We start from the raw sequence: 24876 nt of genomic DNA on the forward strand, positions 1-24876 counted from the left end.
GAGAAGACTAAAAAGCAAAGAAAAGGAAGGAAGACTGGGCTGGGAGATGCAGAGCATTTGGCATGAGGAAAAGGAATTTGGAAATTGTTCTCCTTGAGAGACCAGGTGTCTGGCACTTCCAGTTTGTGTCTAAATATGTCCAATTCCTTATGGAGACATGCTCTCCTTTAGGAAAACAGAAGTAGTATAAAATCAGATGTAGTATAAAACAGCCATAGACTTGGCTGTAGTATAAAACAGACATAGACTTGAAGTAGGCTGACTAGCCATCCTGGTTTGCTCAGGACTACCACGGTTTTAGTACTCCATTGGCCCAGGAAACCCCTCAGTCCTGGGCAAAACAGGTCTCAGAGAGGTGTCCCCCAACTCTGGTGGATTCAGCCGTTTTCTCGCAGTGCGGAATCTGCTGGGTCGAAGAAGCACAGAACCATGGCTCTCTGCCTTTTACACTACTGGGGTGAGGCTGGGGGGAGGGGGGGCGGTGGGTGCCACACCAGTAGTTAATGGTTGACGTAAAAGGAAATTCTTGCCCAGCACCACCATTACATACTTCGCCTTTCATTTCCTACTGCGTCCTGGAGCCAAGTGAGGGTTTCAGTGCAGCAGGCCTACTAGGACCTACCACAAAGAGAGGAAGGAAGGGGCAAGAGGAAACCTGACAAGAGTTTGTTTTGTTCATTCAGGCAGCACATCCTTTACAAAAGAAGGCACTGATATTGAGTCAAAGTGAGAGAGTTGAAGGAAGAATCAGAGTCAAGATACCCAACCCCATGGGTATCTTGACTGTGTGTATAACCAGCTTATTAATATACAAAATGCAAAGTCACAAAAGGCAGAGTGAGTTTCTCTAGACACAGTGCAGACTGCAAAACAAACAGTAATGTGGTTAAAACTTCAAAGCCGAGAAAATGGAACAAAATTAACACACTAGTATGGGTTATGGGTCTGGAAGAAACTACAGGCCCAGGTGACCTTGGCCCCATGTTATGACTCCTGCCTTATAGAGCAGGGGCTCCCAGGCCAGTGCTGTCAAAATTTGCTACAAAACAGCAGCAGATTCCCTTCAGGTGATTCTGATGTACAACAAAATTTGAGAACCACTGATCTAAGGGGCAAGCTGCTCTAAATTCTACAACTCAAACCCAAATTTAGACAGGGCCCTAGGAGAATGAGCTTGGGGCAGGGTGGGGGTTGTTTTTTAACCTTTTTTATTCTATTGAGTTGCTGAACGGGGAGGAGGGAGAGCTCTGGTGGCACAGTGGTTAAAAGCTTGGCTGCTAACCTAAAGACTGGCGGTTCGAACCCAGGAGAAAGATGTGGCAGTCTGCTCCCACAAAGATTATAGCCTTGGGAAGTCTATAGGGCAGTTCTACTCTGCCCTAGAGGCTCACTATGAGTCAGCATTGACTCGAAGGCAATGGGTTTAGTTTGGTATACCATTGAGTAAAAGGGGAATACAATATGGACAGCAGCTACAGGATTTAGTTAACCTGCCTTTGACCAAAATCAATGAGAACAACATCCATATTTATAACACTAACTTAACCCTTTTATGCCTAATTCTAGTTCTTCCCCTTATGTCCTCATTTGCTGTCAGAGGCACAAACTTCTGCAACCTAGGCCATGAATAGCTACCCCTTTGATTATGACTGGAAACCCTGGTGGCGCAGTGGTTAAGAGCTATTGCTGCTAACCAAAAGGTCTGCAGTTTGAATCCACCAGGTGCTCCTCGGAAACTCTATGGGGCAGTTCTACTCTGACCTATAAGGTCACTGTGAGTCGAAATCTATGGGTTCATCTGCATATCTTTTATCTCATTTTAAACTCTTTAGCATGAGAAAGAAACCCAGTTGCCAGAGCAACTGCATTAAAACTTTAGCCTTTACTTAAACCTTAACCCTACTTGGTCAATCTTATGTGTTCTTGGCTCACTTACCATTTGTGGTCCTAAGAATTTAAAACACTACAGTTATGCTGGCTGCTTCTCCCTATTCCGTCTCTCCATAAAGCCTCGTGAACCTGTTGACTTTTTCCTGAATTTACTAACAAACTCACTTTTTTTCTGCTAGTTAAACTTGATGACCTACCTACCTTTGATTAATACTGCCCACTAATCAAAGCCCACCACTAAGTTTCTCTAGTTTCTAGAGCCTAACCACTAAAAAGATGTCAGCAGGCATGTGTACAGGCTCAAAACAGGCCTCCCAGTGCAGTGCTGGGAAGAAGCCCTGGTCTGGAAGCAGGAAGCCTAGTGCTGGACTCTACTATAAAATAGCTGCACAACCTTGGGCACATCCCCCCCCCTCCAGACCCAGTCTCCTCTGTTGTGTAATGGGGAGCGGGACACAATTAACTCTCAGTCCTTTAGCTAGGGCATCCCAGGATTCTCTGGTTTTCCTCTGTTGGACAAGTGACCACACAGCATGGATCTCTTGGGGGTAGTGCCAATTTTGCAATCCCTGGCACCACTGCCCACATACCATGAGCATAATAGTTCTTAAATGGTGGTCCCGACTATTAATCTCACCAACGGCAGGGAACCCTGAGAGAGGGCTTCCTGTCTGGCTTCTCCATAATGACACAGCTACTTATAATGTGCAGCCTCAGGTGAGACTAAGGTCCTAGCATCTGAATGCTTTATGCATTTCTAAAATCTTAATAAAACAGCATGGCACACAGTGTTTGCCGAATGAATAAACACTATGCTTTCTCTACAAGAGTTCCACAGAATGTACAAAGGTCAGAAAGACTGAAGTAGAGAAATAAATTCCTTCTGTAAAACCTAAAACCTCAAACTAAAGCGATTTAATGCCAGAAGTACATCAAATGATTGTGCGGCACTATGGGATAAAGAATTTGGTTTGGCCCTTTGACTCCTGTTTCTGAAAACAACCTGAGCAATCAAGATGCCTTTGTTTTTCAAAATAGCTGGGCAAGTAGGAGCTATACAGGCCCCAGCCTAGAGAACTAACTGTAAGAAGGGAGGGGAGCCTAAAGCAGTCATGCATATTCACTGAGGTCCCAATGACTATGGGACCCAGAATCTTGGAGCACTCTCTTTGGGGCCTCCTGGATTGGTGAGAACATCCATGCATGGGAGAGGGTGTGCATGGCACAGTACCTGGGGACAATGAAGGCCCTGTGCTGGGAACTCTCCCAGTCCGTGCCTGATGCTTCTCTATACTTGTATCCTTTCTTGTTATAATAAATGGGCTAACTGTAAGTGTAGATAATAGTCTGCTTGAATTTTGTGAGCCATTACAGAAAACTACAAACCTACAGTGGCAATAAGCCAATAGGGGTTGGCAATACAGAGTTGATTTGTGTAGACCCAGCTCTGGGTGGCTGGGTGATAACGGCTACATGGATAGTCAATGAAGAAGGACAGAGTCCTTCTAGTTTGTGACCTAGTCCCAGGGCACTAGAGAGAGGCGAGCTGGTCTGAAGTACAGGGAATTGTGCAGACTCCTGAGCCTGTGGTTGCTCCCCGATGACCTGATCTCAAGTGGTCAGGGATGTTCTGACCCAGCTCAGGACAGCCAGGGATAAGATCTGACTTAACACTGGGTGGTTATGGTCAGAGAGAGGAAATGCCACAGAGGTGCCTGGCAACAAGAAGTGGAAATATGGGAAGGTGAGGCTTGGATCCACTTCCAGCTGGGAACTGGATTCATGCTGATCCTTGCTACAAAGTTAGGGATGAAGATGGAATTTGCCTACCTCACCCCTTTTATAACATCACGGGCACTTTCTTGGAATTGTATTTTTAAAAGCTCTATTACTGACACCCTCTCCTTACCCCCCACCCCAGAAAGTAAATAATCCACTTATGTGACTCTAAGTAGGTAAGTCAGAGATCCGGAGTTAAATCCCAGCTCTTCCATTTACGAGCTGAATGGCTTACACTTCCATTTCCTCCTGTGTAAAATGAGGCACATAGTAAAGTCCACATCAGATTGTTGATTAAATAAGAAGCTATGTCTCTAAAATTGAGAATAGGCACTTGATAACTTAGCTAAGCTTCTTTCTTATTTAATCCTCCTAGTTGGTAGGAGTTGTCATACTCATCCTCACTTACACACAAGAAAAATGAGACCAGGGAAGGGAAGCAAGTTGCCCAAGACCTCACAACTAGTAAGTTGCAGGGCCAGCAGGTGAACCCAGGTGTGATTTTATCAGAAATACCTCCAAGCCTGGAAGATGGGGTAAAGTAGGTACAGTAAGTTTGGAAGACTTTAACTGTGCACCCAAAGAGGCAAACAAAGTGGGTCCTGCCTGAGCCTCCTCCTCCAGCATTGGAGAAGCAATGCAGCTCTGGTGCTCAGCAGGGGCAGCTCGGAGGTAAAGTAGAGCTGGCTCCATGCATATAAGAGCTCCACGTGCTATGCGGTATTTTCCGTTATAGACATTTTCATTTATTTTAACTCCATGCCAACATTTGCATGATTTCAGAATATCTTTTCAATTCTTCCTATGGGGACACTGGCACCTGGAAAAAAACTGGAGTCTAGACTAGTATAGGCGTGAAACGAGCTAAGTCGTACTCAGCTTCTCACAGGGACACATCTATCCTCATCCATGCTTTACTGGAACATGTTCAGGGTAGTTCTAGGGCCAAGATCTTAGTCATTCTATCCCCTACGAGTCTTAGGGACTCTTGGGTCCTTTCCCTAATATGGTCTTCCTCCAATGACTTAAAAGGCTCAGTCCAAACTTAATTTATAATGTAACTTATTTTCCTTGTTTTATTTAATCACTTGCTGTTTCAACTCTGCATTTGCTGGCTTATGTGTCCACTCAGAAGTGGTTAGAATTGCAGCCTGTGGCAAAAGGAGCTTGAACATTCTTTGGGCCAAGGTAGCCTTAACTCAGGTAAAGATCTAATTTGTTTAGCTTTTGGAAATAATGTAAATGGCTTGTGGCCCCCTGGGACTCAGGAAACACAGTCTAGGAATCCCTATTTTAAAAAAGGGGAACAGTTTGAACATCAAGGTTTTCAGCTATGGTATTAGTATTGTATAAAAAAAAAAAAAAAAACATACTAGATGTACGTCTTTATCCCCAGTCCCCAATTTTCCTTCTCTTCCTTCTGCTAAATGAAGCATCTCCTTGTTGCGTCTTGTTTATCTAGTGATGCTATAACAAAAATACCATAAATGGATGACTTTAGCAAACAAAAATTTATTCTCTTCAGTTTAGGGGTCCAGAAGTCTGAAATCAAGGTGCCGTCTCTAGGGGAAGGCTTTCTCTCTCTGTCTGCTGTAGAGGAAGGTCTTCATCAATCTTCACTGGGTCTAGGAGGTTCTCAGCACAGGGATCCTGGGTCCAAAGGATATGCTCCGCTCCCAGCTCTTCTTTCTTGATGGTAGTAGGTCCCTCCTTCTCTGCTTCTTCTCTCTCCTTTTATGTCTTATAAGGTAAAAGGCGATGCAGACCACACCCCAGGGAAGCTTCCCTTACATCAGATCAGGGCTGTGACCTGAATAGGGTTGTTGCATCCCACCCTAATCCTCTTTAACTTAACCTTATCTTGCCTCATTAACTACAGGCAGAGATTAGGATTTACAAGACGTAGAAACATTACATCAGTTCACAAATTGGAGGACAACCACACGATACTGTTAAGACAGGGAGCAAAGGCCCTGAGATCAGAGGGTGCCTGTCTGAGAAATAACAAAGAGACTGCTGTGATTAAAGGAGAAACAAGAGAAATACACTATACTATCAGGGAGGTAATAGGGGGTTAACTGTAGAACCTAGAGACTTAGCAAGACAGAGAACAGAGGGACCCCCAAATCTGCAAACAAAGTAACAAGAAATGGGCCAGGGCACAGAACCAAAGCCATTCCCCAAAACAACGGGGCGGGGCATCTAAAAATAGTACCCAAACTTCTTTAAAGTTACTTTTCAAAAGCAGTTGGAGAAGACCAGGTCCAGGGACATGCACAGAACATCCACCTGTGACCGCTGGGTGACCTTCCACCAGGGGCAATGAGGGGCTACAGCCCCAGCCAGGGAATCAAACCCAGGGAACGAGAAACTGTGCAGGCACGACACCCCATAATAAGTCCTGCTACGAATCCCAGAGGCCTCCAGGACAGGAGCCATCTTGGAAAGCTGCTGCGCTGGCACCTTAGTTAACATATCCCCACCTGTGTCTAGGAATAAACATGAATCTTTTCCCGCCCAAGAACTTTTTAAAAACTCTGGCCCTCCTTTGTTCTGTGAGATGAGGGTAAGCTTTGCTCTAGGCGCTCCTCATCTCCGCTTGCAAGCCTCTTCAATAAAGCTTTGCTTGTGTGGAAAACTACATGCCTTACCTGCTCATTCTTGTCCAGTGAGAGGCAAGAACCTTATTCCGGTAACACTGGGAATCACTACCTAGCCAAGCTGACGCACAGTTTTGGGGGACACGATTCATTCATAACGCTCTGGCACTGGAAACTAGTGTTTTCTTATAAAATCACTAGCTCAGAAAATTCAAGTGATTTTCATCTATCACCTCTACTAGAGACCACTGGTGGGCAGACGGGGCTAATACGCAGCATTACCTAGTGAAGAGAATACACTCTCACAACCAAATAACCCCCCACGTGGCTTCATCACCACCCCCGAGAAAAACAGGCTCCTCTGGACAGAACAACAGATTTCTTCTCCAAATCAAAGGTATAACTTTTAACTGTTATTGGTACGATTGATCTAAATAGCAGAAAAACTCACATGACAAATACTATTGTCTTTCACGTCTTCCAAATGAAATTCAGGCTTTTTAGCCTGCATTTCAAAAAAGAAGACACCTATCTCAGGCAATAAGGAATTCCCAGGACCCAAGGGAACCAGTTTTTCATCATTTTCTTCCTAACAAAATTACATTGGTTAGGATTGTTGTAGGGTAAAAATATAAAGTTTAGTAAAGCAAAAAGAAAGTTTTATTCAGCAATGTTCAAAGAGGCAAAGTAGGAAATGGACAACCGTGCTGCCAGAGTCATGTCTGCTCAAGTCCAAGGAAATGTTGCAGAACAGACAAAAGTGGGAAAATGGACAAGTATGCTGCCACAGCTATGTCTACCCGAGTCCAAGGAAGGTTACAGAATCATCAGTGTATACTGACATTACAAATGGGCAAAACCATTGAAAGCATCACCTTTTCACAGATTGGCTAGAAACTGTGATCCTCCTACATTTTGAATTGTCCTTCTTAACAATCATTGGTACGGGTTTCAGTAACAACAGTCAGGAGGGTCCCCACTGGTCCAACAAATTTTCCATTTACTAAACATTAACCGAAAAAGATGAGACTGTAAAGCCCTTTGTGCTCTCTTTGATTGGCTTATGTGGAAGGTTCCCTAAAAGATATTTTCCAAGATTGTCCTAGCTATTGCCTTTATACCTCAGGACCCAGATGATGTGTGTCCGTGTGAGTCCAGCTCTAGCTGGGTCACATTCTCTTTGCTCTAGGACAGGGAAAAATGACTCCAATATTAGTTCCTAAACCAGGATTTACAAGAGTGCACTCACCCATGTATTGTACTAGGTAATCTTTTTTTAAAGATAAATGTTCTCATCATTTAAATCTGGCACTTTGGACCTAAACTTACTTTACATCCAGGATTTAAGAAAAACATGAAACTGCTTCACGGTTTGTCATGGATAGAATTATGTCCCCCCCAAAAATGTGTGTATCAGTTGGGCTGGGCCATGATTCCTGGTGTTGTGTGATTTTCCTATATGTTGTAAATCCTGCCTCTACGATGTTAATGAGGGAGGATGGGCACAGTTGTGTTAGTGAGGCAGGGCTCAATCTACAATATTGGATTGTGTCTTGAGGCAATCTCTTGAGATATAAAAGAAAGGGAGCAGAGACAGGCGTACTTCATAGCACCAAGAAAGCAGTGCCGGGAGCAGAGCGTGTCCTTTGGACCTGAGGTCCCTGTGCCTGAGAAGCTCCTCAACAAGGGGAAGATTGAGGACAAAGCTCTGAAGCCTTCAGAGCCAACAGAGAGAAAGCCCTTCCCTGGAGCTGACACCCTGAATGTGGACTTTTAGCCTACCTTACTGTGAGGAAATAAATTTCTCTTTGTTAAAGCCATCTGCTTGTGGTACTTCCGTTTTAGCAGCACTAGATGACTAAGACACTGTTCTAGAAATGTTTTTGAGACTAGGCTTACCTTATAGTGCTGCAGGAAACCCTTGTGGTGTAGTGGTTAAGAGCTACAGCTGCTAAACAAAAGGCTGGCAGTTCGAATCCATCAGGTACTCCTTGGAAACAGTATGGGGAAATTCTACTCTGTCCTATAGGGTCTCTATAAGTAGCAATCAACTCAACGGCAACGGGTTTGGTTTGGTTTTTCATAGTGCTGGAAGATGAGCCTCCTAGGTTGGAAAGATCATGAAGATGGCCCAGGACAGGGCAACATTTCATTCTGTTATACACAGGGTCACTATGAGAGCCAACTCAATGGCAACTAATTACAATGCTCTTCAGAACTGTCAATGTCATGAAAGACTGTAGAACTGTTCCAGATTAAAGGACAAAAAAAAAAAAACAACCAAACCCGTCACCATCAAGTCAATTCCAATTCATAGTGACCCTACAGGACAGAGTAGAACTGCCCCACAGGGTTTCCAAGGAGGGGGTGGTGGATTCTAATTGCCAACCTTTTAGTCAGCAGCCAAGCTTTTAACCACTTTGTCACCAGAGCTCCTTCACTGTTCCAGAAATGTTTTTAAGACTAGGGTTGCCTTATAGCGGAGCCTCCTAGGTTGCAAAGAACATGAAGATGGCTCAGGACTGGGCAACTACATTCTGTTATACGTAGTCACCACGAGTCAGAGCCAACTCAATGGCAACCAATAACAATGTTCTTCAAAACTGTCAATGTCATGACAGACAATGAAAGACTGCAGAACTGTTCCAAATTAAAGGACAGACAAGTATAATTCAGTGGTTTTCAGTATATTCACTGAGCTATACAAACACCATCACTATCTAATTCCAGAATATTTTCATCATCCCATAAAGAGACTCCACACATGTTAGCCGTCCCTAGTCTCCCTCCCCTGCTCCTGGCAACCACTGATATACTCTCTGTATCTACAGACATGTCTATTCTGGACGTGTCACACAAACAGAATCAAACAATTTTAAAAAAGTAGGTGGCGCTTAGTTCATGAGGAAAAAAAAATTTTTTTAATTATCTGATTTTTAACTAATACACCGCATTTTGTGATTTTGCTGAACAACCAGGGCATTTTATATGGATCACATACTCTTCAGAAATTCTGGCTTGGAGTACAGGCCCCTGGAGTGTACTACCTTTGGGCTACTCTCAGTATTTCCTAGGGTTACACCCATAAGGTAGCACATGCTAAGTGAAACTTCAAAAACTCTTATTTTTGGTTGGAATTATATCAACTCAGTATAGAAATACTGGTATTTCACTCCGATTAGACAGGTATTTAATTTTCAAAATGAAAACAATTTTATTTGATTAATCCAATTTATCAAATGAATTCTTTCAAAACGTGGGTTTAGTAATAAATGGATGAAAGCCCCTGGTCTACATGCACAGAATTAAGAACTGGAAAAATACTGTCTATGATTTTAGAGACAAAGAACAGAATGAGCAAACATTTCATCCAAGATTTCTGGTTTGTGATGTCTTTGACTATTCCCCTGGGTACCAGCTGCCTCTGAACACAAATCTGCCTGATGGAGTTATACGCACACTCCTTGAAAACTGCAGTAATACCCAAAGTGAAGATCACCAGGACAGAAACACCCAGAAAAAGCCAAGTCAAGGCCACTTACAGTATCTTGGTTTTGAATGACTACACGGTCATATCAGGAACTGTGACTCCAACATATAAAGTCTCCACAAGATTTATGTTCTAAGTATTTACTTGTAAATTCTAAAGACAGAGAGACTAAGGGCATTAACAGTCAGGCATTGGCAATCAGACTTGGTATAAAATAATTAAAAAGTTTATTGGCCAAAGGAAAAAAAAAATTGATTCCTCAAAATCAATTCTTATTAAGTTCCCTGTAAAACAGTAAGCTTACAGAAAATTTCTTTCTCATGAACAAAAAAAATCACTATGCTTTTGGTCCAAGATATGTTGGTTTTTTTCCTTCTTCTTCAGATGAAAGACGGATGGAGCCGAATCTACGAACGAGTGTACTTGCCCCAAATGTGCAACATAAATACAGAAGCGATGAACAGAAGACTCATAACCAATACTGGAACAGGGCCACTGGAAATAAGAAGAGAAGGCGTACTTACTTTTAGTAATAATACGTTGTTATATTTTCAATAGTAATGATTGCCTAGGAGAAAGGGGAAAACCACTGAAGATTCATCCAGGAATATCACTTACATTATTTTGAAATATCTCCCAAACTGTTATTCTGGGTACTTTGAGGGCATGGTGGTGGCACTGTGATTTTATTTAGAAAGGAGGAGTCCTTATCTTTTAGCGAAGCACACTGAAATATATTCAGATAAAATGGGTGATGTCTCAGATTTGCTTCAAAGTAGGAAGGAGCAGTGCAGAGTGGGTGGGAGTAAAGAAGAAACAAGACTGCCCATCAACTGATAACTGCTGAAGCTACAGGACAGACACACGAGGGCTCTTTATACTAGTCTCTCTACTTTCATGTATTTGATTTTTTCATAATAAAAGAAGAAGAAAAATTTCCCACTCTAAGTGCAAATGATCCAATTATCTAATTTTTTTTCAAATTATGATTTGTTTGAAGACAAGAACCTTCATCGCCTAACTACAATGTACCAGGTATACAAAGATGAGTATCACGTTATAATTTATAAAGTGTCTCCAAATATATTATTCCATTTGATCTCTACAGCAAACACATGAGGTAGGTAAGAGATATCTCATTTTATGAATAAGGAAAACTGAGGTTTAGCAAGATTATTACTTCCTAACACATAGCCAAAAAGGAAACATTTGAACTCAGGTTTTCTGATTTTACACGTATTACTCATTTTACTGCTTCAAGGTTCCCACCCTCAAGAAGCAAATATTCTAGGCAACATTTATTAAGTTTGATTTATAGAAGGAAGCTGATTTTACTTACCAGCCTGTCCCTAAATCTAATACTTTTCAAGTTTAAAACAAGTACTGCATATGGGTTCTTTTTAAAGACAGAGCCCATTGATCTTACATAGCCTGTAAATGATTTAATTTAGTGAACGGTTACAGGCCCCATCTCATTGACTCTTGCTGCCAACACAAGTTTTGGAGAATTTAAGAAGTCTCACCTCACTACCCAAATACAACTGGGGACAATGGGAAAGACCACAGAAAAGGAATCTTTATAATGATCAAGGTGACAGAAGAAACCCCAGTGGAGCAGCAGGGGTAACAGAATCCACTAATGGACAATAAATGTTGCCTAGAGATCAAAGTCCTTGCTACACTACTATTTCGTTCTTCTAAAATTTATACAATTAAGGGAGTAAACAACTTTAAAAGCATGTGATCACACTCCCTTGCTTTACAGCAATGCTAAGGTGATACCAGCTGTGGAGTATGCTAGCTGAGAGTGCCGCTCTCAGACTGCAAGGGGCTGGAAACCAGCTGTCACTTAGGGGCTATGAGCTTGGCCCTGTTATTTACCTTCTCCAAGCCTGTTCCCTCGTCTGTGAAGTGGACACAATCACAGTACCTACCTCACAGGGTTGCTGAGGTATTAAATAAATTAATACACACACAACACTACCTTATAGTAAGCACTCAGTAAACGGTATTATTATTGCCTGGAAAAAAAAAATCATAAATTCCCAGGAAGAGCTAAAAACATGGTCAAGCTGCTCTAAGATGTGAATTTGGAGACAGGAATTTCCAACTGTGTCCTTTTACCAAAAACACCTATCTGTGGTGTGATGAGGATGTGGTTTATAACACTTTAAGAAACAGCTGCTAACAACTCCTGGGAGGACTCAAGCAACAGTAGCAAGCAAGCCAGGCTGCGCAACAGCAGACGGCCCAGAGCAGGCACAAGTCAGACTCGCCCACAGGAGAACAGGCTTCTCCTGCCTTCTGGGGAAGGGTGTAAAAGGAATCCCCTGGATACTCTGCAGAGCAAAGGGCTTCAAAATTTCTCTCTGAAACACTCAGAAAAATTGCCTCTAACGAAGACCAAAAGTCATCAGTCAGAACGCACCAATCCCCATGTCCCCAGCCCCAAGAGTTACTTCCTAAAAACATTCTGACCTTACTATACAAATCTCCACTATAACCGGGGGAAAAAAATCAATCAATAAAGCTAAATCTCAAGAATTCCAGGGAAGTCCTCATAAAACCATAATTGCAACCCAAGTAAAACCACTGGTTAAATGAAACTAATCCAAATTCATCCAATTTGGTCTTTTTTCCTACCAGACAGGCAGTATGGGAAGAGCGTGAGATTCAACATTCAGAATATCTGGTTCTGCTTCTTGCTGTCTGTCTTTCAGTATGTCACTTTGCCTCTCTGACCTGAGCTCCCTCATCTGCAACATGCCAAACATCACCCACCTCAGAGGATTACTGGGCAGATCAATTAGAAAACAGATATTGACAGTTCTTTGCAAAGTACCAGGTGCTATGCAAATAAGAGCTGTTGCTGTTATTCCCATTCTTCATCCACTAGGTTCAGTCAAGAAACGGCTGTAAGCAGAGGCATTCGAGAGCCTATACCAGTCAGATCCCGGTGGGGATCAGGTCTACCACAAGGCACCAGCAAGCCTGGCAGTGAGGTGAGCAAGGCTTGGGGACAGGGGTTCCCAGGACGTCCACTTTCCAGCACCTAATGATCAGTCCCTGGAGCCCTGGTGGCACAGTGGTTAAGAGATTGGCTGCTAACCAAAAGGTCAGCAGTTCCAACCCACCAGCCGCTCCTTAGAAATCCTATGAGGCAGTTCTACTCTGTCCTACAGGGTTGCTGTCAGTCAAAATCGACTCAGTGGCAAACTTTTTTTTTTTCCCCCTTTGGTTAATGAGCACTCCCAGGGCTAAGAATCTGAAAAGTGATATGTTCACTCCCTGAGGTTTACTCACCACCCACTGACAGCACAGAGGCCAAAGAACTTTTGGTAACACAGTCTAATGGAGAAACTTCTATTAGGCTGTAATCACATCAACTATGCCTCCAAGAAAGCTTTGAAAAATCACCCAATTCCTATTCAAATGGTTACTCCTATTTCTCAGTGTGGGACAAGAACACCAAATGAAGAGCAATTTCATCTAATTAAGCAGTTTTCCCTCCAGTTCTCTCTGTTCCCATCATTTACTTTGACACAGCTACATGATAAGGCCCTTTCTCTCACTCAGTGCATGAAGAGATGTCATTCCAGGGTCTAAACTGTCTAGTCAGTTGATGTACGGGCAAACCAAACCCAGCTCACCTGGCACAAACAAAGCTATGCGTATTATAAATCTCATCAAAGCAAGCACCACTGGTGGCAGATACAGAGAGCACTGCCAAACCACTAGCTGATAAGGACAGAGGCACAGGGTCTGTTCCCGAGACTTACACTTTGAGCCCAGGTGAATCTTCTGTGTAGAATCGCCACATCCCCCCAGTGCCCGCTGAGGTCGTGCGGCCTGCACTCCTTGTTCCACAACTGGCATTTTTCCTGTAAGAGAAGAAAATGTCACAAACTACCTTTTCTTGGAAATCCTTACAACAGCATTATAGCATATGCTACCATTACACTGTTGGTTTAAAAAAAAAAGAAGTAACCCTTTCTCTGTGCTGATACCCCCCAAATTCCTGTTTTACTCCTCTGGCCATACCCACTATGAACTGAGTACCTGCCAGATGCCAATGTTTACAGCAACCCAGAAGAGCAGTTACTGCTTCCATTTTATAAGTGAGGAAAATTAGGCTCAGAAAAGTGCCTAAGCCACACAGCCAGCAGGTGGTCAAGCTGGGATGTGGACCCAGTTCTGCCTCCAGGGCCTAGCTACTTGCCAACATCAGGCCACCTCACTTGGACAGCTCATTTCAGTTTCTCTTCATACGTATTTTTAAGAAGCCAATAAAACCCATTTAAAAATAACATACACATCTTTAATTTTAACATCCCACCACCCAGTGCCCTCGAGTCGATTCCGACTTGTATAAATTTTAACATATACGTATACAATAACATATATGCATCTTTAATTTTAATGAATACTGTCCAGATTACTTTTCCTAATGGTTGAAGTAACTCATATTACAACCAACAATATATGAGGGTGTACACTTCCCTGTGCCTTGCACAGGACGTAATTGCTCCTTCTACATTTTGACAGTTTGATTGGGGGAGGAGGATTACCATTTTTTTGTTTAAGTTGCATTTTTCTCACTACTAGAGAGGATAAACATTGTCTCATATGCTTAAAAAAAATGGCTACTGGAATTTTTTCTTCATGTATCATTTGCACATTTTTTATTCCTACAGTTTTTTGTCCTTTTCTTATCAATTGCAAAAGTACTTTGATTATTAAGAATATTAACAAATTGCTTGTGATATTTTTTAATTAAGTTTTACAGTCTACTGTTTGTCTTTTGTCTTCAGTTGTGGATTGTCTGTTTGATGTACATTTTTTTTTTTTTTTAATTTAAAAAAATAAAAATGCTCTGAATCCATATAATCTGGTCTTTAAAAATGACTACTTACAGTAAGTTTAAAATGTGTCTAGGTCTCAAAACAGAGCATGTATTTTATAAAAAATTACTTTGTAATGCTTTCACTATTTTGATATACCGACCATAGACCTCAGACAGAAACACCCAAGCAGGACTTGTCCCTAGCAAGGAGATCAAAGCTTGTGACATGAGCTCTGTGATCCAGGCAGCCCTGGAGACAGAGGTAGTCTAGTAGCACTTAGGTAACAACACTCAGCTACTGACCAGGAAGAGGCCCACGGATCCCCTTCCCTCCTCTTTGGGAGAACCCCTCAGGCACTGGAGAACCCCACTCAGTAGCTATTCTCCCATGCAGTACTATCCCAATCCCAGTTTTTCATCTGACTCCAGGGCTGGAGGGGTACAACATGGGAGTGAGTAGTAAGTGGTGAGAGAAGTCAGGAGGAATCCTCTTTAGTTCGGGAGTCTTAGGTAGGGGGGGAAGGGAGAGGAAAGAAGAAAAACCCTGTCCCATCCCAGCCCCTCACCTGTATAAACCAAAACCAAACCAAACCCAGTGCCATCGAGTCAATTCCAACTCATAGCGACCCTATAGGACAGAGTAGAACTGCCCCATAGAGTTTCCAAGGACCGCCTGGTGGATGTGAACTGCCGACCCTTGGGTTAGCAGCTGTAGCACTTAACCACTACACCACCAGGGTTTCCGCTCTCACCTGTATACTCTCCCTTAAAATAGCATTCCAGTATCTGTGGGCTGCTGATTCTGGGTTTTTGAAAAAGGGAAGGGTAGAGAAATGAAACAGAAGTAAAAGCCTGTTTCTACCATCTATTCTCACTGCCCTCCCAACTTTGGTCCTAATCCCCACTTCACCCTGTGTTATGGATTGAATTGTGTCCCCCCAAAAGATATGCTTAAGTCCTAATCCTTGGTATCTATAAGCATGACCTTGTTTGAAAATAGGGTCTTTGAAGATGTTATCAGTTACCACGGGGTCATACCAGATTAGAACAGGTCCTAATCCAATCTATGGTGTCCTTGTAAGAGAGAAGACAGAGACAAAGGGACAAAGGTAAGCCATGTGAAGACGCATTTACACGTCAAGGAATACCTGGGGCTACCAGAAGCTGAGAAAGACAAGAGCCTTGGGAGAGAACATTGCCCCCAACAACAACCTGAATTCGGACTACTAGCCTCCAGAATTATGAGACAAATTTCTGTTGTGTAGAGCTGCTACCTACTTTATGGTACTTTGATACGGCAGCCCAAGGGAACTTAATACCCCCTGCCATGGCCTTTAGCCCACACTCTGAATGCAAGAAGCACTGGTCTCAACCTCAGGGAGCCTGCCCCTACTGCATGATGGGGCGGAAGAGTAGAGTCCTGGTTCCAGTTCGGGCTCCAGCAGAAAAAGCTGTGTTCATGCTACAACCTTGAAAGCATTTTCCCACAATCAGTGTCAAATAATGATTAGGGTCTATTACACTACAAGGAATTTAATTCAGACACATTGATTATGGGCTACAGGTGATAAGTAGGTCTTCGTGAGCTTCCCTGAGAACTTCTAACTTCATTTGTATGATGTTTCTTTGGGAAAACTGATTATAAATGGCAAACACAAATTGTACAGAGATTTATAGAGCTAACTAGTACACTTAGAAGAACTTACATGCACACACACATCATTTAATCTGGACAGCAGGTAGCTGGAACTTGAGCTAGAAGGTAAACCCAGTGTGGACATATTAAGTCACTGGCTGAGTCTTAGGACCATGCACTTTCCACTATTCCCACAGCCTCCCAACTCTAGTTCCTGTCTACAAACCAACCAAAAACCAAACCCATTGCCATCAAGTTGATTCCAATTCATCACCACCCTGCAGGACAGAGTAGAACTGCTCCATAGGATTTCCAAGGAGCAGCTAGTAGATCCAAACTGCCAACCTTTTGGTTGGCAGCCTGAGCTCTTAACCACTATGCCACCAAGGCCCCACAAAGTTTCCTGGAATTACAGAAGGCCTAAAAGAATCAAAGTCTGGCCTCATTTAAGATTTCTTATCTCTGCTGGCACATGAGACATAGCAGAAAATTTGAAAACCAGGGCACCTAAAAATACCAAACCAAAAACTAAACTCACTGCTGTGAGTCAATTCCAACTCATAGAGACCTTACCAGATTCAGTAGAACTGCCCCACTGAGTTTCCAAGGAGCAGCTGGAAGATCTGAACTGCCAACCAAAACTACCAAAACATACTCAAAATACCCCCCATCCCCGCACCGGAAAGCTAGGCAGAGGCTGATAGAGCCCACGTTAATCTCTTAAATTTCTGTTCAGAGTCTATTTTACCTTTTTTTTTTCAGGCTACTGTGTAATTGCCTCCCTTTTCCTATACCTTAACATGATGGTTTTCATAACCACCCTTTACACACTTCGTTCTAACACAATGGCTTTTGGGCTGTTCCTCCGAGAAGCCAAACTCATTCTGCCTCAGTCTTTACAATTAACTGTTCCTTCTGTGTGGAAAGCCTATCCTTCCCCAGATCTTTGCATGATTTGCTCCCTTGCTTTTTTCAGGTCCTTCAAGTGTCACCTACTCTAAACACTCTTAACAACACACCTATCCATCCTCCCTCTATCCCCACCACTACCAAGCATTATTTTTCTTGATGCCCTAAAATTACATAATTCATTTCTTCGCCTTTTTTAAAGTCTTCCACACGAGAATATAAGGTTCGTGAATACAAACCTGCCCTTCTTAATCAGATATATCCTCAGAGCTAGAACAGTGCCTGTCATGTAGCGGATTCTCCATAACTATTTCATGACTATCTTAATATCCCCGATTCCTCTTAATCCTGCTAGAACACCACTCAGCACTTTAAAGTTTTTTTTGCACCTTTTCATTTTCATAGCAACTTCATTTCACACTGCAGTAAGAGCCAGGACTTCAATCCTGGTCTGACCTTAAATCTTACACAATTTCCTCTCTAAGGTACTGCCTCTATTATCTCATTGAGCAGGAAACAATGTCAACCTGCAAATAATATTATCAACCATTTGCTTCAACTTTCTCTCAGATTTATAGAGCAGAGATTCTTAGACAGTACTTAAAACATTACACTCATGAAATAATACATAAGCATGCCAAAAATCCTAAAGGGGACATAGCAGGGTCTCTCAATACATACAACCATGGTCTCAGCACCTAGTTATACTGGCCTCAGCCACACTGATTCCTGAAAGATAACAACAATACACACAATACACTTTAGAAGCTGCATCTGTCCCTAAACTTTTAAGTTCATTTTACTTACCCATCAGTTATTTTTCTGTACCTCATTTTCTCACCTATAATAAATCATTTACTATCATTCAACAAAGTACCTAGTCCTACTGATTTCTGTATCTCTGCATCACCTCTCAGATAAGTCTGTGGATCTTTCTCTAATCTCAGCCATTGCCCTTTGCTGCTCACATCTGGTTTATGAAATAATCTGCCTCCCTCTGCAACTCTGCTCCAACCTACTCACTGAATCCCTGTTCATGTCCTATAACCTAGCTTTATTACTTCCTTACTCTGGAAGAAACAGTAATGTTTCTAATCTCTGCCATTAGCTATAGTCCAGTCTCCCTACTCTATATTCTAGGATGACTTTAAAAACTCATTGCCGTGGAGTCGGTTCCAACTCATAGCAACTCTATAGCCCTATAGGACAGAGTAGAACTGCACCACAGGGTTTCTAAGGCTGTAAATCTTTTTTTTTTTTTAAATAAAGCCCCCATTTTATTATGCTCACAGATTCTACAGATCAGGAATTCAAAGAGTACAATGGAGGTGGCTGCATGATGTCTGGGGCCTCAGCTAGGAAGACTCAAGGGGCTCAATGGCTGGGGTTGAAATCATCTGGAGGTGTCTTCACTCAGATGTTAATGGGTTTTTCTGTTTACTGGCTATGGCCTCAGGCTGGAACACCTATACCTGGTCTCTCCATGTGGTCTCACTGCATCAGGTAATCTGGGCTTCCTCATAGCATGGCTACTGGTTTCAAGATCAAGTGCTCCAAGAGAACCAAGCAGAAGCTGTACTGCCTGCTGTGACCTGGCCTTAGAAGTTAGCACCATGTCACTTTTGACAGTCAGTCTGCCATGATTCAAGCAGAGGGGCATAGACTTCATTTCTAAAAGACAGAAGCATCAAGGTCACAGTGGAAGAAGAGAGTATGAGATTGGAGATATCATCGTGGCCATCTGTGGAAAATACTATCTACCACACCGGGCACCTGAGCACCGCTAGAAAAAATGTAACAAAGCAAAATTAGTTAATTCATGACTCCAACCTCAACTGAATCCTTGACACTACCTGAGAGTCTACAATATTCTTCCGCTCAACTTTTTTTTTTTCATTGTGCTTTAGTTGAAAGTTTATGGCACAAATTAGTTTCTCATTCAAAAATTTATACACAAATTGTTTTGCGACATTGGTTGCAATCCCCGCAACATGTCAGCACTCTCTCCTTCCCACCCTGGGTTCCCCGTACCCATTCATCTAGTTTTTCTGTCCCTTCCTGCCTTCTTGTCTTTGCTTTTGGGCAGCTGTTCCCTACTTGATCTCATATATTTGACTGAACTAAGCAGCACATTCCTCATGTGTTATTGTTTTATAGGCCTGTCTAATCTTTGGCTTAGAGGTGAACTTCAAGAGTGGCTTCAGTTCTGAGTTAGCAGTATGTCTGGGGGCCATAGTACTGGGGGTTCATCCAGTTTCTTTCAGACCTGTAAATCTGGTCTTTTTTTGTAAATCTGAATTTTGCTCTACTATTTTCTGCCACTGTGTTTGGAACCCTCTACTGTGATCCCTGTCAGAGGAGCTGGGCTGTAAATATTTCACGGAAGCAGACTGCCACATCCTTCTCCTGCAGAGCAGCTGATGGGTTTGAGCCTCCCACTTTTTGGTTAGCGTCCAGGCATTTTAAACACTGCGCCACCAGGGCTCCTGCCCGGATGACATTACCGGCCTTTATCTCCCACGTAATAAAGAGCCACTCATGCCTTCAGACTTTGCTCATGCAGGCGCTTCTTATACAGAATATGCCTACCTGGCCTCTACATTTAAAAAAAAGAAAAACCTACCTGTTCTTTGCCCTTTACTACCCACTGAATAAACTCCACGATTTGGGTCACAAATCAATTTTCTGACCCGCACTGCATTCTTCTTTCTCTGAATGTTTACAATGCCTAGAATTTGAATTACACTGCTTACCACTAAGGGTGACTGTCAGGTCACACTCTTGGATGGTGTCATGAATTAGGCCTTGTCTCCTCAGCTAAAACTCGATGGCGCTGGGTTTTTTGGGTCCTCAGCTAAAGGGTAATTATGCAGATAGGAACAGGTCACATGTGGTAGACACAAGAAAGTCACAAAGTAAGACTTGTGGAATCTATACAGGCATACCTCAGATATACTTCAGATTTGGTTTCATACCACCGCAATAAAAACAATAGTGCAATAAAGCAAATCAGATGACTATTTTGGTCTTCCGGTGCATATAAAAGTTATGTTTATACTATACTGTAGTCTATTAAGGGAGCCCTGGTGGTACAGTGGTTAAAGCATTCAACTGCTAACCAAAAGGTCAGCAATTCGAAATCACCAGTGGCTCCTCAGGAGAAAGATGTGGCAGTCTGCTTCCGTAGAGATTTACAGGCTTGGAAACCCTACGGGGCAGTCCTACTCTGTTCTATAGGGTCACTATGAGTCGGAATCAACTCGATGGCAGTGGGTTTGGGTTTGGACAGTCCATTAAATGTGCAATAGCATTATGTCTAAAAAAATAATGTACATACCTTAATTAAAAAATACTTTATTACTAAAAATGGTAACCATCATCTGAGCCTTCGATGAGTCACAATCTTTTTACTGGCAGTAGGTCCTGCCTCGATGTTGATGGCTGCTGACTAATCTAGGCTGTGGTTGCTGTAGGTTGGGGTAGTTGTGGTAATTTATCGAAATAAGACAGCAGTGAAGTATAGCACATCAACTGACTCTTGCTTTCACAAAAGATTTCTCCGTAGCATGTGATGCTGTTTGATAGCATTTTACCCACAGCAGAACTTCTTTCAAACTTGGAGTCAATTCTCTCAAACCCTCTTGCTGTCTTATCAACTAAGTTTATGTAATATTCTAAATCCTTCACTATCTTTTCAACAATGCTCACAGCATCTTCACCAGTAGTAGATTCTATCTCAAGAAACCATTTTCTATGCTCATTTATAAGAAGCAACTCCTCATCCATTAAAGTTTTACCATGAGACTGCAGCAATTCAGTCACATCTTCAGGCTCCGTTCTACTTCTAAATCTAGTTCTCTTGCTATTTCCTCCATATCTGCAGTTACTTCCTCCACTGAAATCCTGAACCCCTCAAAGTCATCCATGAGGGTTGGAATCAACTTCTTCCAAACTCCCGTTAATGTTGATACTTTGACCTTCTCCCATGAATCACAAAGGTTCTTAACGGCATCTAGAATGGTGTCTTAGTCATCTAGTGCTGCTATACCAGAAATACTACAAGTGGATGGCTTTAACAAACAGAAGTGTGCTCTCTTACAGTCCAGTAGGCTAGAAGGCCAAATTCAACATGTTAGTTCCAGGGGAAGGCTTTCTCTGTCAGCTCTAGAGAAAGGTCCTTGTCATTAATCTTCTCTGGGACTAGGAGCATCTCCACACAGAAACTCCAGGTCCAAATGATGTGCTCTGCTCCCAGTGCTCCTTTCTTGGTCGTATGAGGTCCCCACTCTCTGCTTGCTTCCCCTTCATCTTTTGTAAGATAAAAGGTGGTGCAGGCCACACTCCAGGGAAACTCCTTTTACAGTGGATCAGGGATGTGACCTTAGTAAGTGTGTTATAATCCCACCCTAATCCTCTTTAACATAAAATTACAATCACAAAATGGAGGACAACCACACAATACTGGGAATCATGGCCTAACTAAGTTGACACATATTTTGCGGGGACAAAATTCAATCCATGACAAATGGTAAATCCTTTCCAGAAGGTTTTCAATTTACTTCACCCAGATCCATCAGAGGAATCACTATCTATGGCAGCTATAACATGACAAAGTGTTATTTCTGAAATCATAAGACATGAAAGTTGAAATTACTCCTTGATCCATGGGCTACAGAATGGATGTTGTATTGGCAGACATGAAATCAATATTAATGTCCTCGTACATCTCCATCAGAGCTCTTGGGTGACCAGGTGCATTATCAGTGAGCAGTGATATTCTGAAAGGAATCTTTTTTTGTTTTTTTCTGAGCAGTAGGCCTCAACAGTGGGCTTAAAATATTCATAACCCATGTTGTAAACAGATGTGCTGTCATCCAGGCTTTGTTGTCCCATTTATAAAGCACAGGCAGAGGAGATTTAGAATAATTATTAAGGACCCTAGGATTTTCAGAATGGTAAATGAGCACTGGCTTCAACTTAAAGTCACCAGCTGCATTAGCCCCTAATAAGAGAGTCAGCCTGTTCTTTGATGCTTTAAAGCCAAGCATTGACATCTCCTCTGTAGCTATGAAGGTCCTAGATGGCATCTTCTTCCAAGATAGTACAAGGCTGTTTCACCTACACTGAAAATCTATTGTTTAGTGTAGCCACCTTCATCAATTATCTTAACTAGATCTTCTGGATAACCTGCTCCAGTTTCTACATTAGCACTTGGTGCATCACCTTGCACTTTTATGTTATGGAGAGGGCTTCTTTCCTTAAGCCTCATAAACCAACCTCTGCTAGCTCCAAACTTCTCTTCTGTAGCTTCCTCACCTCTCTCATTCTTCATAGAATTAAATAGAGTTAAGAGTTAGGGCCTTGCTCTTGATTAGGCTTTGACTTAAGGGAATGTTGTGGCTGGTTTGATCTTCTATCCAGGTCACTAAAATTTTCTCCATATCAGCAATAGGGCTGTTTCGCTTTCTTTTCATTTCATTCATGTGTTCACTGGAGTAGCGCTTTTAATTTCCTTCAAGAACTCTTCCTTTGCATCTATGACTTGGCTAACTTTGGCGCAAGAGGCATGACTTTCAGCCTTTCTCAGCTTTTGACATGCCTTCCTCACTAAGCATAATCATTTCTAGCTTTTGCTTTAAAGTGAGAGGCGTGTGACTCTTGCTTTCACTTGAACACTTAGAGGCCATTGTAGGGTTATTAATTGGCCAAATTTTAATATTGTCGTGTCTCAGGGAATAGGAGGCCTGAGGAGGGGAAAAGAGACGGGGAACAGCCAGTTGGTGGAGCAGTCAGAACACACACAATATTTACTGATTAAGTTGACCATCTTGTATAGGCATGGTTCATGGTGCCCCAAAACAATTACAACAGTTTAATATCAAAATCACTGATCATCATAACAGATACAATAATGAAAAAGTCTGAAATATTTTGAGAATTATCAAAATGTGACACAGAGACATGAAGTAAGCGCATGCTGTTGGATGATGGCGCCAACAGACATGCCACAAACCTTCAATTTGTAAAAAAAAAAAAAAAAACACAGTACCTGCGAAGTGCAATAAAGCAAAGCACAGCAAAATTAGGTATGCTTACATTACTTTATATTCCACTCAACAGCGACAGGTTTTGGAACCAAGAAGAAAAGATCCATCCTTCTTCGTGCCCTTAAAGACAGTTGTCATGTACCCCTACCAAGTCTTCTCTAGATAAAAATCCCACTAGTTTCTTCAAAACTCTTATAACAGGGTTGCTTGAATCTTTCATTCATTGATCATTTATTGTTGTGTCAGGCCCTGTGATAGGAACTGGGAATAGTGAAACTGACTAGCTACCTGCAGAGTAAGGGAATGCCTGAGAGGAAATAATTCCTGAGCATCAGGGCCACCAAAAGAGCTAGTAAGTCCAGAAACAGTAATAAGTTCACTGTTGCTGGATCACAGATGAGAAGAAAGAGAAAGGTTAGGCTGAAAAGACCATCAAAAGCCTCATACCCCATTTTTAAAAATTCTCCAACAAGAAACTCACAGAGATCTTTAAGCAGAAGAATGAGACTCAGAGTGAAGGACAAATTACAGTGGAAATGCCTGCAGAGAAGAAGCAGCAAATGCAAAAGTCCAGATAAAAGAGGCTGAGGCCCCCAACCCACCCCCAACACCCTGCTAACTCAGAACTGATGCCACTCCTGAAGTCCATCTTTCCCCCAAAGATTTAGATATGCTTATAAAACAAACAATAATCTTGGGGGACATCTAGGTCAACTGGCATAACATATCTCATAAAGAAAACATTCTACATCCTACTTTGGAGAGTAGCATCTGGGGTCTTAAAAGCTTGCGAGCAGCCATCTAAGACACATCTATTGGCCCCATCATATTCGGAGGAAACAAAAGTGAAGAAAATCAAAGACACAAGGAAAATACTAGTCCAAAGGACTTATGGACCACGTGAACCACAACCTTCACCAGCCTGAGCCCCAAACTAGCTGTTGCCCGGCTACCACCACTGACCACTCTGACAGGGACGGCAACAGAGGGTCCCAGACAGAATGGGAGAAAAATGTAAAGCAAAATTCAAATTCACAAAGAAGACCAGACTTATTGGTCTGACAGAGACTGGAGAAACCTCCGAGACTATGGCCCCCGGACACCCTGCTAACTCAAAACTGAAACCAAACCCGAAGTCCACCTTTTAGCCAAAAATTAGACAAGCCTATAAAACTAATAATAACACACGTGAGGAACGTGCTTCTTAGTTCAATCAAGTATACACATAACCCGTTGCCGTCGAGTCGATTACAACTCATAGCGACCCTGTAAGTAAGATCAAAAAATCTGTAATTTCCACTATGGCCACGTCACTTAAGGTTCATTTTGTCCTTATGAATCATGATATCCCAGGACCTCCCTCCCAGGGCCAGAGAATTCTTCGGCCCCATCGCTCTGAACCCATAGCCCAGCGGGTCGCATGGATCCTCACCTCTGCCGGACGGTGGATCCCGCCGCTCGGGCGGCCACTGCTTTGCTGGGAGAGCGCCCTGAGGAGCCCACACTTGTGCCGCTGGGGGCCGGACCTGGCTGCAGAGGAAGACAAGGAGACAGACCGGTCAGCGCCGCGAGCCCGCCACCAGACCCTGACAGCCGAGACCAGCACCCGCACCGGAGCCTCGGGAGAGCGAAGGGGACACGGGGAAAGAGCAAGACACAGAGAGGATTCAGGGCGCCTGGGA

The 24876-nt window shown here is 42.7% G+C and overlaps 1 protein-coding gene across 2 annotated transcripts in view; it reads right to left on the reverse strand.

Annotated features, from left to right (window-relative positions):
* SEC61B (SEC61 translocon subunit beta) overlaps nt 1-24876 on the reverse strand; it is a 91769-nt gene that overhangs the window by 66721 nt on the left and 172 nt on the right. Inside the window, exons 2-4 of one of the 2 annotated variants that reach the window (XM_010587802.3) lie at nt 24627-24724; nt 13539-13640; nt 9964-10254 (exon numbers count right to left, since the gene is read on the reverse strand). In XM_010587802.3, coding sequence (XP_010586104.1) covers nt 10167-10254; nt 13539-13640; nt 24627-24724 — 288 coding nt within the window. In that variant the 3' untranslated portion in view covers nt 9964-10166. Of the gene's footprint in view, nt 1-9963; nt 10255-13538; nt 13641-24626; nt 24725-24876 lie in introns of those variants that run through there. The other variant, XM_064291671.1, reaches the window with a different exon arrangement.

Source organism: Loxodonta africana, chromosome 9, assembly GCF_030014295.1.
Source record: "Loxodonta africana isolate mLoxAfr1 chromosome 9, mLoxAfr1.hap2, whole genome shotgun sequence".
NCBI lineage: Eukaryota > Metazoa > Chordata > Mammalia > Proboscidea > Elephantidae > Loxodonta > Loxodonta africana.